The 14,857-nt window shown below is 37.4% G+C and overlaps 1 protein-coding gene across 12 annotated transcripts in view; it reads right to left on the bottom strand.

Annotated features, from left to right (window-relative positions):
• The window catches only part of PALS2 (protein associated with LIN7 2, MAGUK p55 family member), a 37,988-nt gene that overhangs the window by 9,457 nt on the left and 13,674 nt on the right, over nucleotides 1-14,857 (bottom strand). For 5 of the 12 annotated variants that reach the window (XM_080974847.1, XM_080974841.1, XM_080974842.1 and 2 more), the window contains 8 exons: nucleotides 11,533-11,651; nucleotides 9,824-9,976; nucleotides 9,175-9,327; nucleotides 8,363-8,590; nucleotides 6,153-6,284; nucleotides 1,956-2,055; nucleotides 1,504-1,572; nucleotides 505-666 (listed from right to left, as the gene is read on the bottom strand). In XM_080974847.1, coding sequence (XP_080830973.1) covers nucleotides 505-666; nucleotides 1,504-1,572; nucleotides 1,956-2,055; nucleotides 6,153-6,284; nucleotides 8,363-8,590; nucleotides 9,175-9,327; nucleotides 9,824-9,976; nucleotides 11,533-11,649 — 1,114 coding nt within the window. In that variant the 5' untranslated portion in view covers nucleotides 11,650-11,651. Of the gene's footprint in view, nucleotides 1-504; nucleotides 667-1,503; nucleotides 1,573-1,955; nucleotides 2,056-6,152; nucleotides 6,285-8,362; nucleotides 8,591-9,174; nucleotides 9,328-9,823; nucleotides 9,977-11,532; nucleotides 11,655-14,857 lie in introns of all 12 variants that reach the window. The other 7 variants (XM_080974846.1, XM_080974836.1, XM_080974840.1 and 4 more) reach the window with 3 other exon arrangements.

The following is a 14,857-nucleotide window of genomic DNA, read 5'->3' as shown; positions in this document are numbered from 1 at the left end:
ACAGGGCTCAGATCCAAAACGTGTCCTACATAAGCGGAATGGCATTTCTTCCAAGGGTGGGGTCCCAATTTTTACCAATTTGTATTCTCAAATGTTGGCACCAAAAACCTGAGAAGTTCCTGAACAGAATAATAAAATTATAAACAAAATTGTCAAGGTATTTTTAAACTGGAACTGCAGACATTCTTACATAACATACAGCCCAATGTTGAATCAGAAATAAATCCAAGTTCCATGCAGCTTCTTCTCCCCAAGCGAGTGTTTTGGTATGCAGTTTGCTGGCACTCAATTACTGCTAGTCAGACAAAGCTACACCACCACCCCAAAAGCACTGTAAAAATGTTTACTTACAAAATATGAGCCAAGTTTATTTCTAGTGTTTTAATCTGCAGTTACTCTAGCTTTCTTCTTGCATCACAATATATAATACCAGCCTGAATCTAACATCATCAGAGAGAAAGAAGGGAAAGGTCAGAATCAAGAGTGACAGTACATACAACTTACATGGCACTGTGGTTCCAAACTTTGTGGGATTTAGTACAATAAACCTGTTTTTCAGACTTCTTCGGCCCACTCCCTGGGCTCCTATTAACACCAATGTCTTTCTTTGAAATGGAGGCATTTTGGCTACTTCCTCATATATCTGAATTTCATGGCGGTCAAATTCTGGACACATTTAACATAATAAAAACAAGACAGTGGAACATTATACAGTTTCAACACTGTTCAGCGCTCTTGCTATACCTTAGGATACAGACAATTTCCTCCAGAACTTTCCCAAGGATGCTAACATCCTTGCTGGGCTTTTGGCGGTATACAGATGTTCAGTACATACACATACTGAATCATAACACCCATGCATTGTGAAAGGGATTCACTCCTTCACACAAATTGGGAATAATAATGACCCCATGGTTCCCAACAGAATGGAGGACTCCTTGCTCACTAGTGCTGAATGCAGACACAGAGCAGAGCCAGTGGGTAAACTCCCATTCCCTACATTTATTGCATATACATGGAGATGCTTTCACACAACAACACAAAACAATATGGGGAAACCACTTTGGAGTTTATTATTTTTACTGTGGGTTCTGCATTTACTTTGTTATGTCCTGTATTTTAATACTACATAGAAGCCATTGGGAAGACAGCTATCATAAAAAGCAGCATATAAATATTGCAAATTTCAAGAATAATATAAAATATTCCAAATATGATTTGGAAAACATTATGTTAGATTGCAAGAATATACAAATGGAAATAGAGAAAAGCTAAATTTCACCAGGAGCCATTTTCTGGACTAGTATAGATAAGAACAGGTGCTCAATATATAAGTATCGTAACAGGAGGAAATGAAGATAAAAGCGCTTTTTTCAAATTAATATTCTCCTTATGTTGAAAATTATAAATTAAGAAACAAAATATAAATCAAGCACAATTCAAAATGTTCTTGCTGGGTTTGTTCTGTTGTGATGCAGTATTTAATGCTAAAAGTTCATATACCTGCATTTCTAGTTGTGAGATACATCATCTTTTTCTTCTTTTTACTACTTATTGTTCCACAAAAAGGACCTGAAAATAAATGGGGAAAAGTAAAAATATACTCCATGGCAACTCAGGATAAACCTTCATCAATGCTAGGAAAGATTGGAATGATCTTTTACAAGCAAAAACTATACTACCCTTGTGTAAATTGGGTTTATGCAGCTGTAGCAAACAAATACCTGTGTTTATAAAGTCAGTTTGCTTTCTACTTAATATTGCCTGTGTACCAGCAGGTGGCAGAAAGGCCTCAAATTTGCAAGGGAGTGAATATTTTAATTCTTGCTTTTTATTTTATCTCAGGTCAAATAATTTGTAATTGCCAAAATCACTGATGCACTTCCATTGTTCATAGCTTCTTGAACTTGCAGATTCAGAAGCGATGCAAAGTACTACACTGCTGTGCTCCTTACCTGAATTGTCCCAATCCCGTCGAACAAATGCTTTCCTCTTTTCTTCCAAGAACTGGCTAGGAATAAGTCCTGCACTTCCTCCTTCTTTGACATGGCTAGCCTGGAATCAAATTAAACATGTTTTGGCACCAATCCATAGTAAAACGACAACAACTACTACTACTAATGTAACAAAGATCTTATTTAATATGCTGCAGTTTAGCTACAGCAACATGTTTGGATTTAAAGCAATACCACATACTGCTACTAGGTAATAACTGGAACATTTAGTTCAATGTGGGTGTCAGAATAGATGGGTCTTCTGAAACAGTGATTTGAATTTTCTCCCCTGCACTCTACCCAAAAAACCCAACTACAACTTACTCTTCATTGAACATCCCCAGAGTGTAGTTTTGCTGGTTTATTACCAGTTAAATGTTTAAGCATTCATTTCATAGTCTTATTTCTAGTATGAAATGTTGACTCAAGTGGTTCATAAACAATTTCAAACATTTTATAGCCAGATTTAGACTGAGGTCTACATGAATCTTCCAATTTCTTTAGAAATCTCCCAAGAACTTCATTTGTTGTTATTTTGCAAACTAAAATGTCATCCCAACACAAGGAAGAGCTTTGCAGAATCAGATCAAAGATCCATCTATTACAGTATTCCTGCTTTTTGCTGTGACCCAGGAGATGCATTTGAAAGCCCACAAGCAAGAAATGAAAGCCATAGCCGCATTCTGCTGTCAAAATCAGCTGCTGTGGCATATTGTCTCTGATCCTGTAAATTGCATCATGACTAGTACTCCATACTAGACTTATCCTCCATGAATTTGTCTATTCTCTAAGAAGCTATAGGTCATCTATCTAGAGGTCACCTCCAGAACTTGTGGCAGCAAATTTCACAATTTAACTGAGCACGGTATGGAGCCCTTCCTTTTTTCTTTTTTTGTCTCTCCTTTATCTCTTTTCAATCAGCTTCATTAAATTACTTCAGAGTACAAGTATCATGGGAGAGAGGGAGAATCCTTTGACCATTTTTTCCACCTTAGACATAATGTTCCTTTGTTCATCTCCCCCCTCCCCTTACTCACCCCTTTTCTAAACTAAAAAGCCCCAGATGTAGCTTTTTTCTTGAAAGTTACATCCAATCCCTGTTCATTTTGACTGGCTTTTTCTACACCTTCTCCATCTGTGGGGTATCCTTTTCTGAGATGCAGCATCCAGAACTACACAAAATATTCCAAGTACAGATGGACCAACAGAGCACACCATAGATTTATATAAAGGTACTACAATGCTGGAGGTTTTATTTTGGACCTCTTTCCTAATCATTCGTAACATGGAATTCACTTTTTTCACAGCTGCTGCACATCGCAGCTTCTTCAGGAGCTATCCACCATAACAAAGATGTCTTTCCCAATTAGCCACCACTAGTTCAGACCCTGATGTGAAGGTATGATTTTCTGCCTCGTGTGCATCGCAGGAGAGACAACACAGAAGCCTGCAGGATCTGATAGCATTAGCCACAAGGAGTCAGACAGTAACGGCCAGAGCCCCCTTCTAGAGCCCCTTCGTGAACCACTGCAAAACCCTCTTAATGCCTACATCATAAAGCCTATACAGAAAGAAACCATGGTCAACAGTTATCAAAAGCCACTGAGAGGTCTAGAATGGTTTGCTCTCCTTCTGTTTTTCTCCCAGCCTAGGAAGGACAAAGCAGTCTCAATAGCCTGCCCATGCTTCAAAAGCCAGACCTGAACCCTGACTGAAGAAAATCTAGAAACTGTGCCTGATCCATGTGCCTGGAGTTCTAAAGCAACTTTGTGCTTGAATATTCAGCCAGGAACAGGAATATCAGCAACCAAGCAATAATTAAGAACCTCTGGGCCCAGAGTAGGCTTATTCAGAAGTAGTCACGCCACTGTCGCTTTTAAAAGTAGGCCACTTTGACTATCAAGCAGATGTTTAACACCTTCCTGGACACAGCTGATGACTCCCTTGCTGTTTGTAATGAATCAAGATGGGCAAGGGTTGAAAAGACAAAAAGTGGGCTGTACTTGTCCAAGCAGCTAGTCCACATTCCTCAACCTCAAAAACTGAATCCAACTGAATCAAGACCACAGGACCAAGTAATGTTCTAATCACTTCATAGACTGACATCATTAAAATTGTTGCATCTGATAGACAGCAAACACAAGTGCCTTTATCCTTGGAGTGCTTTGCATAGAAGTCCCACTGGATTCCTTATCATCACCATATGGGCCAAACTGCAAACCTTGAACCACACAGAGAAGTTCCATTGGAAAACACCTTGAAGATAAAACATTGTTGAAAAAGAACTGCTTCTTTACTGACATTCCAGCCATGGGGTATAATCTATAAAGAGCTCCAACCAGTGATCAGATTCACTGGAAGTCTTCCACCCCCTCCACAAGTCTTCATAATTGCTTCACTGTCGTCAGCTCCCCTGAATACTAAGGAACTGAAGTAATTCTTAGTAGAAAAATGGTGCTTAGGAACAATTGTGCCAACTGCCTAATAACTCCACAAAGTGACCAAGGTATTGACAGAAGCACTAAACATGCCAACCAGAAACTCCCAATGTTCTTTGGAATGCTGTAACTTCCAATGGCATGTGTTTCCCATTCATCTAGTGTGAAGAGTTCCATTTAAAGCTCTTCATTCTGCTTTTTTAAATATAATGCTAAGTAATTTTGTGTCATTTCTCACTTCACTGCCCATCCCTAACTTGAGATCACTTACCAGCAACTTAAGAAGCATCAGTTCCAACAATGATCCCTCGAGAATCCTTCTTATTCTCTCTCTATGGTAAACATTCAATTTATTTCTACTCTTCGCTTTCTGTGTTTAACCAGTTATGAATCTCTTATTCCATGAGTGCTAAAGTTTACTCAGGAGACACTGATGAAGACTAAATCAAAGGCCTTTTGGAAATCCATGTACAGCACTGTCTACGTGATCACCCCTATCCACATGCTTGACACTAAGAACTATAAAAGATAAGTGGATGACTCCCTTTGCAGAACCCATGCTGATTCTTCTATATACGTAGTTCTTCTATATGCTTGACAAAATCATATTTAATAAAGCTTTCTACCAATTTATTTGGAACAGAAAGCAACACTAACCACAACTATTTCCTCTAATTTCAGTAGATTGTGTTCTTAGAAAGATACACAAGCTTGACTTTTGTAACCCAACCATAAGTGTTGAAGATAGCAGGTGTCGTTCTTTCTCCTTTTACTTATTCCTAATACTCTTGTATAAACTTAAATCCAGTTCAAATTTTAAAAATTGCATATGTTGCCAACAGCGCGTAAATAATGTAAGAAAATGCAAACCAATCTAATCCAATCGACTTGAATAAAATCACAATATTCACATGAAATTCATATTCTGGCAAGGGGTGGGAGAGTGAGGAAAAATGGAACAGAAACAGAGCAAAGCTGCTTATAATACTAAGCTATATGGAAATAAGGCAAATAATTCCATAGGAAGTGTTTCTTCCACCTCCATTTCTCTTGAAATATCTGGGCTGATCTCCACTTACACAGCAGGATCCCCAGTCACGCTCTGGAAACAAGCTAGAAAAAAACTAGAACGCAGTGGGCAGAATGCTAGGATAAACCACAGCTGCTAGAGCAGTGAGCCTAGTGAAATGAGATGCTTTGAATCACAGAGCCAAGGTAATATCAAAGTTCGATCACATCCTTTTTTGCTCAATAAATGCACAAAATCTGCCAACCTCGCTAGCCTAAAGTTATATAAGAAACCTACCACCTCACACATTGTTCCTCACTAGGTTTTCTATAAAACATTCATGCTATATTCCGATTGAATAAAGCAGCCTCAGGTAACCTGGCTCCCTAGTAATCAGCAGTGGACCAATTTAAAACATTCCTGTCTCTCTCATTCCATTATTTTTCTTGATATAAAAATTCATTGCAACCATTTGGAATGAACTAATTCTGACCACGAGGGGATGTACGTTAAAAATAGCTGTCTACAATTGAAGTTTGAAAGCAATCCCTTATGACACTGAATCATAGACAGATCAGTCTTTAAAAATACTGCAATGTGCATTTGAATAGGAAGACTTTGCACAACGATAAAATATGCAACAAATAAATGAATAAAGCTGAGGAAATGACAAGTCTAGAGAAGATTGTATTAAACTTATTGTCTTCTAACCTGCCACCAGTTTGGGTCTTCACGATTCACAATTTGAAGAATTTCTCCTTTAGAAAACTTGAGCCCTGCTTCTTTGCATGGAATCAGGTTGTCGTTATATGGATTATAATCGAAGTGACACTTAACAAATACCTGTAACGAATAATGAAAGGGCTTAGCAAGTTCACATGATGCTTACTACTTAACTCCAGACAATGCACGTTTTTAAGAAGACAATTAAGTTTCTAGCAAGTATAAAAGCAGTTCGCACAAATGGGCACAAATTACTGACATTGGTCTGCTTTTCACATCACACTTACCCCGACCATGGCTAATCATGGCTTAGCCCAAATGAGTAAGTGTGTGGGCTCCCAGAGAACACAGCCAGCTTGGTCTTCCCTGGTTGTTTTGTTGTTGTGCTTTGCTAAGTCATTGTTTTGCTGAACTTGTTGTCTGAACCCAGACTTGCACTTTAGCTCACTCCAGGCAAATCACAAGCTGTACACCATAGGGTAAACAGTAGTTAAAGATTGTGGCTTGTCTAGAGAGCGCTGATGCACAAGCCTGGGCTCAAACACACTAAGCCAAACCATGAACTTGTCTTAGCAAAGCACATTAATGAAACGGGAGAGCAGCACAGCAGCTACAATTTCCCCTCTGAGTGCCCACACATTCACTCATGCACATTTGACTTATGTGATGTATGAATGAGGGCATTAAACTTAGTGGCTGCATAAACTATGTTTTAAATGTTTAAAATATTTCCCAAACATTAGCTAACAATAATCATAGGAGGTGAGAGCAATGCTTAATTTTTAATTAAGAAGGGTGCATGACTGAAACTTGTGTGGCAATCCCTGCTATCTACCATGAAAAGAAACCTGCTCCTTAGTTCCAAGTGCAGAAAGGCTGCAGTTGACCAATGGAATGAGGGAATGTACTCTTTACATGCTCAGCTAATATGGCTTCCTTGCTCCTCCTACTACAATCACCTCAGTTATCAATGGAATAGTAAGCCTTAAGAGACTTCTTTTTGAATGCATTTAAAGTTTAAATTTATGTGGTGTGCTTTATTCCAGTTTTTCTGCAGGTTAGCAGAGCATATATGGGTGGTTCTATATTTTCTGCCGCATATTGCTTTATTATTATTTTTTAATAAAATGCAAACTGCCAAGAGCCTTTTTGAGAGAAAATACTAGGGAAAAATCAAAACCAAAATGTAAACACTAGTCAGATACACATTACCGAAGAATTGAAAACACTCTGAATGTCTACCAACAACTTACATTTGATGACAAAACTAATACTTTCCAAACATTTAATCAGTATAGTTTGTTCTGTGCTTTTCAAAGAAAAATATCCCTTTTGATATAACAAATTAATCCAGCAAATCCTTCTTCTGTAAAGATGGGCTCACTTCTTATGCAATGAGGTTTTCTTTTCTACTCTGCATATTTGAGAACTGGATCAGAGCCCAGCCAGCCAAATGTAGCTTCACAACATGTTAGTACTGTGTAGACTTAATATTTTTCATAAACTTTTTAAATATAGAAAGTTGTAATCTTGAGCAACAAAAACAAAATGCTAACCTAAGAATTTATAAAAGAAGACTAAATGTAGCTCATTTTTTGTTTTAACTAAAAACTGTATATAGTTTAAGCATATGTTGGACACAAAGGTATCAAAGTAAATGATACACTTTTTCTCATTTAAGAGGAATTCACAAAAACAGAACTCCTTCAGGAAAGTAATGTAAAGCCCTTTTGTAGACAGTAAAGAGCAGCTTCAGAGGTGATCTCCTGCTCTGTTGATACACTGACGAGTTGTGGCAACGTTTGTATTCTAAGTGAAAGAAAACCTTGTGCAATTATAGATAGGTAGCCGTGTTGGTCTGCCATAGTCATAGTGCTACTGGAAGGATTTTTTTATTTTGACTTGTGCAATTATGTTAGAGTATAATCTAACGAGAGTCATATTAATCCTGCATAGTATACACTCTACATAAGGATTTTATATTCCATCAAGTGGTCATTGGTGATCCACTGACTGTAGACAACTGATTACTATAGTTATGAGAATATATATATATACACACAAACACAAACACAAATATAAAGAAAAAATAAAACATATAACCAAATTTATCCCTTGCAATAGTTGATTTAATTAACATTAGAGTAAACGAAAGGAAACAAATGAAGTGCCTTCAAGTGAAACATAGTACTACTCACCTGTTGGGGAATAATATTATCTCTGTAGCTAGGAAGGATCTTCAGAGTGACACTTCCACTAATACTTTTCAGAAGTTCTTGCAACTCTTTTGGATTGTTTCCAACTTCATGACCGTTAACCTCTTTAATAATATCACCCACATGTAGAAGACCTTGTCGATCTATCATTCCTCCATGAAGGATTCTTGCAATTACCAGATCGTTATTTTCCACCCTAAATGTCACACCCTAAATGAACAGTGGAAGGGTATCAGAGTTTATCTCTACAACATATATCCACATTTTAAAACTAGACTCTTACTACTGTGATTGCATATCACATGAGAGTTGTTAAAACTTTTATGTTCCTGAAATCCAAAAACGAAAAGTACTTCAAATAAGGAACTGACTAACAAAAATCTATTTGTCAGGCTTTCAGCTAACTGACAGCAGTGATTCCAGACAATTCATTAAGGTTTATTCCACGGTGTAGGTAGCAAGAATGTATGCTACCCAGTTAACATATATAAAATCAAGCTTACAGTTACCGAGGCCCCTGAGGAGCTTCTGGTAAATGGCATTATTTTACCCAACACAGCTAAAGGTTTGAACAGCTCTTGAAAACTCTGAACTACTCAGATGCACTTAAGAAGTTTTCCCTTCCCTACTTCTGTTCCACCTTAGGCTATAGCTTCAGTTGAGAATGCATTTATCTTCTTACAACATAGGTTAAGAGAAGCAAGAAAGTCAATATACACAGACATGTCAAATATTCCTCCCCTCTGTATGTAGGGAAGGTGGGAAAACTGAATGTTCTTTCACAATTTACTTACCAGCGGCTCCCCTGCTCTTTTGTGAATGCCAAGTATACGGATGGCATCCACGGGCACTATCTGATTGTTCACTGAAGAATTATTGATTTCTGGGCTAGAGGGAGGAGATTCATAACACTTTGATGCCACAATATCATGGGCTTCCAAGAGTGACTGCAAAAAACAAAACAAACATACATACATACATACATACATATGTAATGGAGTATAGCAGTGTAGTCACTAATGTTACATTTGTTTCTATCTTAGTGATAATTGCCCCAACAGTCAGAAAAGGAGAAATGTGATAACTCCTTAACATTTCTGTGTACAAGTGGACACTGCAAAATTTCATAAGCTCAATTCACATGTCAAAAGTGCAAGACAGTAAGCTTCTAGTTACTCCTTTTTTACTAGTTTTCATTTTAAGGTAATTGTTCCTATGCATGTTCTGCAGTTTAGAAAGTGGTGCTTAAATCTCATTTAAACTAGAGCAACAAATTGTTTAAGATTAACAGAGGTTTCTTCCACTTCAGCAAGACGCAAAGCATAACTAACTCTCTGGATAAAGGACACAGTGTTTTATCTTTAATTAGATGAAAATTGATTTTGATACATTATAGTAAGTGAACAAAAGTATTTTTTATTGTTAAGAATGAAGTAATCTTACCAAAAAGTGTGGCTCCTTCAGTATACAAACCAACTCTGCAATGTTTTCATCTTTGTTCATTAATGGACTGATGTCTTCAAGAATCTCATTTACCAATTCCAGATTGTTGTCACTGACAGCCTCAAGCTTAGAATCTTCCAGTCGTTCATGAGCCTGTGAAGATTGGAAAACAGACCTTAGATTGACTGGAAAATTTTTGATTAACAACTCTGCTTCTCCAACTGTATTGCCTCTGGTTGCTTGTTCAGATAGTCTAGCATACAACTCTATCTTCTGAATAGTTATTTGGTTCCCCTACCTCTAGCAAAACAAGCAAGATACCATGGCTAGCATACAGCTCTGTGGGAGCAATAAAATGTATCTAGCCACAGAAACAAGGTTAGCAGGTTTTTTCCTCACCTTCGCAACTGTTATGGGGACTAGTGTTCACTTAATCCTGTGCACCATCACCATACATGCGAAACTGATTTCTTAAAGCATAAATAGGCCAACAAAGTTGGCAGCTGTGGGTGATATATGGTTAGTGAAAGCACCTTTTACCCGGAATCACAGAATTGTAGAGGTGGAAGGGACCCTGAGGATCATCTAGTTCAACCCTCTGCAATGCAGGAATATGCAGCTGTCTCATCTGGGGATCGAACCTGAGACCTTGGTGTTATCAGCACCATGCTCTACCCAACTGAGCTATCATAAATCCTCATTGGGAAGGCTTTTCTCTGGCCTTCCTGAATTGTGATGTTGCTGTCTTGTATACTGTTTTGCTCACTGATCTATTTATGGCACTTTATTACTTTAGTCTGCTCTTCACTGCTATGAGTGCCTTTGAGCTAAAAAACCAGCATACAAATAAATTGTAATCACAATCCTTGAGATCTTGATTCAAGGAAAGTGTTGCTAGCAAAGCGTAATCTGGATATCCAGATTTCCAGCATATAAACATTTTATCTTTAAAAGGCTGTTAACAGTGCATTCAAGAATTCTGATATGGAAACTTTAAACTCATATATTTAGTTTCTCTCTTTAAGCAGCCATCAGATTCTCTACTCCATTCGTTTTTTTGGCACAAGTATAGATTTATCCTTAACTATTGTAAGTTTTAGAAAAACAGATCAGCGTTCCTTTACTGAAATTATGTATACAATTTTGTGATCCTAACTGTCTATAATATGGGAAACTGCCTTAAGTAATAGTTGCCAGTGAACTCAGTCACCAGAAACCTAACTAGAGTGTCTGTGGGAAGAGTAGAACATTGGGTTGAAAGGAGCAGACAAAATCCCCCCGAAATACTCAGTCTCTCAAAAGGCTTATAATTATAATTCATTTCGTTTCTATATCACTTTGTATTATTAAGGAAAAATAATCTGAAATCAGTTTTCAACACATTAAAACATCAAATACAACAATCCAGTTCTAAAACATTACACTCCTCTTTCCATGCTGGATGACATCACTTTGTACACAGGGACTTGAAGCATATTCAGCTGTGAGTGTGTGGGGCAAGTTCTTCACACTCATTGTCCTGCAGAATCTTGCTAGTTCATACCAAGGGGTTATAGACACAGAAATCTAGGCCCCACTGCACACATGATAAAGTCCAGCAACTCTCCATATACTGAGCTCTTTCCAGCCCCACCTTCATGCTAAATTTTGAAGTTAATATTAATAAATATATATATATTTATATATATATATTTAAACAACACTGTCACCTTAGCAAGCGATCTTACAATAGGATTCTCCATAATTCCTTTCAAGAAAATAAGGTCTATTTCTTCAGCTCCTGCTGATGGAGGCAAGTCCGTAAGGTTGTCCAAAACTTGCTGCATTGCTGCTGAAAAGATGAAAAGGGAGAAGTTGAGCAAGAGCTCATTTTTTAAAAAGTTAGGCTTAATCAAATAAATTTAGCATGCCGATTTTTCCTTTAAAACTGTCATTAAACTATTTAAGGCCCAAGCACACTGTTTTCATGTCATCTGATTATCTATTTTTTAAAGAAGCATTTGAACAGTTTACATATAAGTGTGTAAAAAACTAAGTCATCATTAGTGCTTATGGCACAGTTCAAACCCAGTTACTGTGTATGTTGTTGTAAGTGGACCGATCTGTATGCTTAGAATAGAGATATAAAAGACATGGTCAATAGTGCTGAACCTAAATGGATGTAATTAATGGCCCGCAATTGTATTTGAAGGCACAAGTATACACTCACAGTTGCATTAAATTTTAGCTGATCAAAATAATCCCACCACCATTAAACATAACATCTTAAGTGCATAATATTGAGAAAAGGAGGTATGGCGGTATTCAGAAATAAGCTGAGAAGAAAAAGCAGCTACCCCTTTCAAAACCACAAAAACACAAGCAACAAGTCTGTTAAGAACACAAATCTCATTTGAGAAAATTCCAGTAGATTCTGCACTGTTGTAATCTAGTTGCCTTTATTGTATAAGATGAACAGAAGACACTCTTAATAGCCCCTTCTTCAAAAATCTATTTCTTTTTCTAGCCAGTTGTACTTAGTACAATTTTTCAGCCATATAGTACCATTCTCAAAGTGAAATGGAGTTGGGTTTTAAGGAATAGCTGCTATACCCACACTTTCTAATAAATGCATCCCATTTCTTCCTAGCAAACAAGTTCTCACTGAAAGCATGTGTAGGAGGCTAATGACAGTCATATTATGCTTTCAGAAATTCTGACAGCAACGGGGATTTTTTTCTTTAGTGGATAAACCAAGGTTGTTGCCAATCACTCTTAAGGTTTCTGAAACATAATGCAGTTGTGCTAGTTAACATAAAGATTAGGGGGAGCAACGCAGGCATAGCAGAAAATTCAAGTTAATAATCCAGGCTGTTCTGGAACTTGAAGAAACAGATACTAGCACCCAGCCATCTAAAATATTTTTCCAGTTCTGCCTAAAGAAACCAAGACAACTAGTGTAAGCTGCCACCATGTTTAAACTCAAAGATCTTGAAAGATGCACAGAAATTTTTCTCACATCTAATATGTCTGTGTACACCCACAGGTTTTCTACATGCTTGAGACAAATGTATAAGCTACATAGTGTTCAGTTCCAGTTTCTACACCTCAGAAAAAGGTATTATACATCTGGAAAAGGACAACCAAATGATCCACTCCCCTATGATGAAAGGTTACAATATCGGGAGCTTTTTAGTTTAGAAAACAAGAAAAAGGAAGGGGGCAGGACATGACAGACGTGTGTAAAATTATGCATAGTGTGAACAAAAACAGACATACTAGAACAAGGGCCATCCAGTGAAGCTGAATATTGCAAGGACAGTTCAGGACAGACAAAAGAAAGTACTTCTTCACAGGGCACACAGCTAAGATTGTCTCTCAATGGCTATATTTCACCAAGTAACTGAAGTTGCCATTGTCTTAGGGAGTAATGTGGTAGGGACAAATGATGTTTGTATAATACCTATTACTGGAACCAATTTGTATAATAATTGAGAATATACCGGGGGGGGGGGGGGGGACTAAAAAATTCTACTTCACTAAACCCAAGGCTCACATCCTAATCAATATATATAGTAGCTCTTGAACATTTATATTGTGCCAATTGTACAAAACACAATCAGTCTTGCTGTTGTAATTTATTTGATATGGCCCATTTCAGGTACACATCTTGCACCATGAGCCCACGTTATAAAAGCAAATGAATTATTATTAGAAAATGAATAATATGCTCTTTCATAAAATGTAACAAGGCTGCTTACAACATAATAGTAGCAATAAAATCAGTCTTTAATTACATTTAATAGATACCTATAGACTGAATAAAGCAGCAGTAGATACTGGTTGGTTTAAAGAAAAACTCATATTGTGAAAGCCTATCTAAACAGTTCAGTTTTTAGAAGATGTCTGAAAGTGGGCTGGGACAACGTCCCTCTAATAAATTTGGGAGCATGTGAATGACACCGCCTCTCTATTCCAATTATTTGATCCAAACAACCCTGTAAGGTAGAGGCTATTCTGAGCAATGAGATTGGCCCAAGATGACCCAATTAATTCAATGGCTAGAACATAACCTATTACAGTATGACTGGCAGTGAATCACCATGGCTTCTTTTCCCAACATCCCATCCCATCCCAGGGACAGATCCACAAATTTTGCACATTCATACCACTACCACCAGACTTGCTCATATCTTGCCTCATATCCTCGCCACTCCACTGGAAGTCTGAGGAGCAACAGCTTCTCATTTCGGCTCTGTCCAGTTGCTATAGCTGGAACAAGGAAGGACACCATGGTATCTCTAGAGTTATTTTGACTTTCTCTGTTGTATGTAGATTGGCTGGCTCTTCAAAACTCATTTGCTCAACAGACATTTGTCCTTTATTTTAACACACTGTCCTTTGGATTATATAAAAGAATAATTTAGTGTGTGGATAGGTCTGCAATTTTAATGAATGTTGATTCCCTTTATTCAAAATCCAGAGATAGATGGCAACCAGCCCAATCCATTATGTTCATGTCCACCATTCTAAAAAACAACTTCACATCAGACTTCTATCAACAGTTGTTCATATAAAGCTCCACATACAGGCAATTAAGACTAATCTCAACCATTTTCAAGCAGTGGCGGTGTATCCAACAATAATATCAGTCTTGTATAAATTATATTAATCTATACTATTAAAATGCAGTGGCTGACATTTATCTTTGTGAGGAAGCACATACTTCCTCAGCAGGATATAAATGATCCTAACAGGTTAGGTTAATGTCCGTCCAGCCCAGAATGTAATATTCAACTGTGGTGGCCAGTATAATTTCTTTCTAAGGGCATGTATTACAAGAAAAGTTATATGGAACTGTAATTCACTCTAAGCTTAAGGAAGACAATGTTTTAATGGCATCTTACAAATGAGCTTCATCATACTGGTTAATAGCTATAAGTCAGGACTACCAGTTTAGGTATGTCTAATCTTTTTCTGAACCCAGTTGTGCTGTTGGCCGTGATAATATCCTTCAGCAATTAATCAATAGCTCCTTAGTACCATGCATGAAGG

This window comes from Podarcis pityusensis, assembly GCF_964106645.2.
Source record: "Podarcis pityusensis genome assembly, chromosome: 12".
Taxonomy (NCBI): domain Eukaryota; kingdom Metazoa; phylum Chordata; class Lepidosauria; order Squamata; family Lacertidae; genus Podarcis; species Podarcis pityusensis.
Note: the sequence above shows the minus strand (reverse complement) of the source record. Positions and strands in the feature narration are given on the sequence as shown.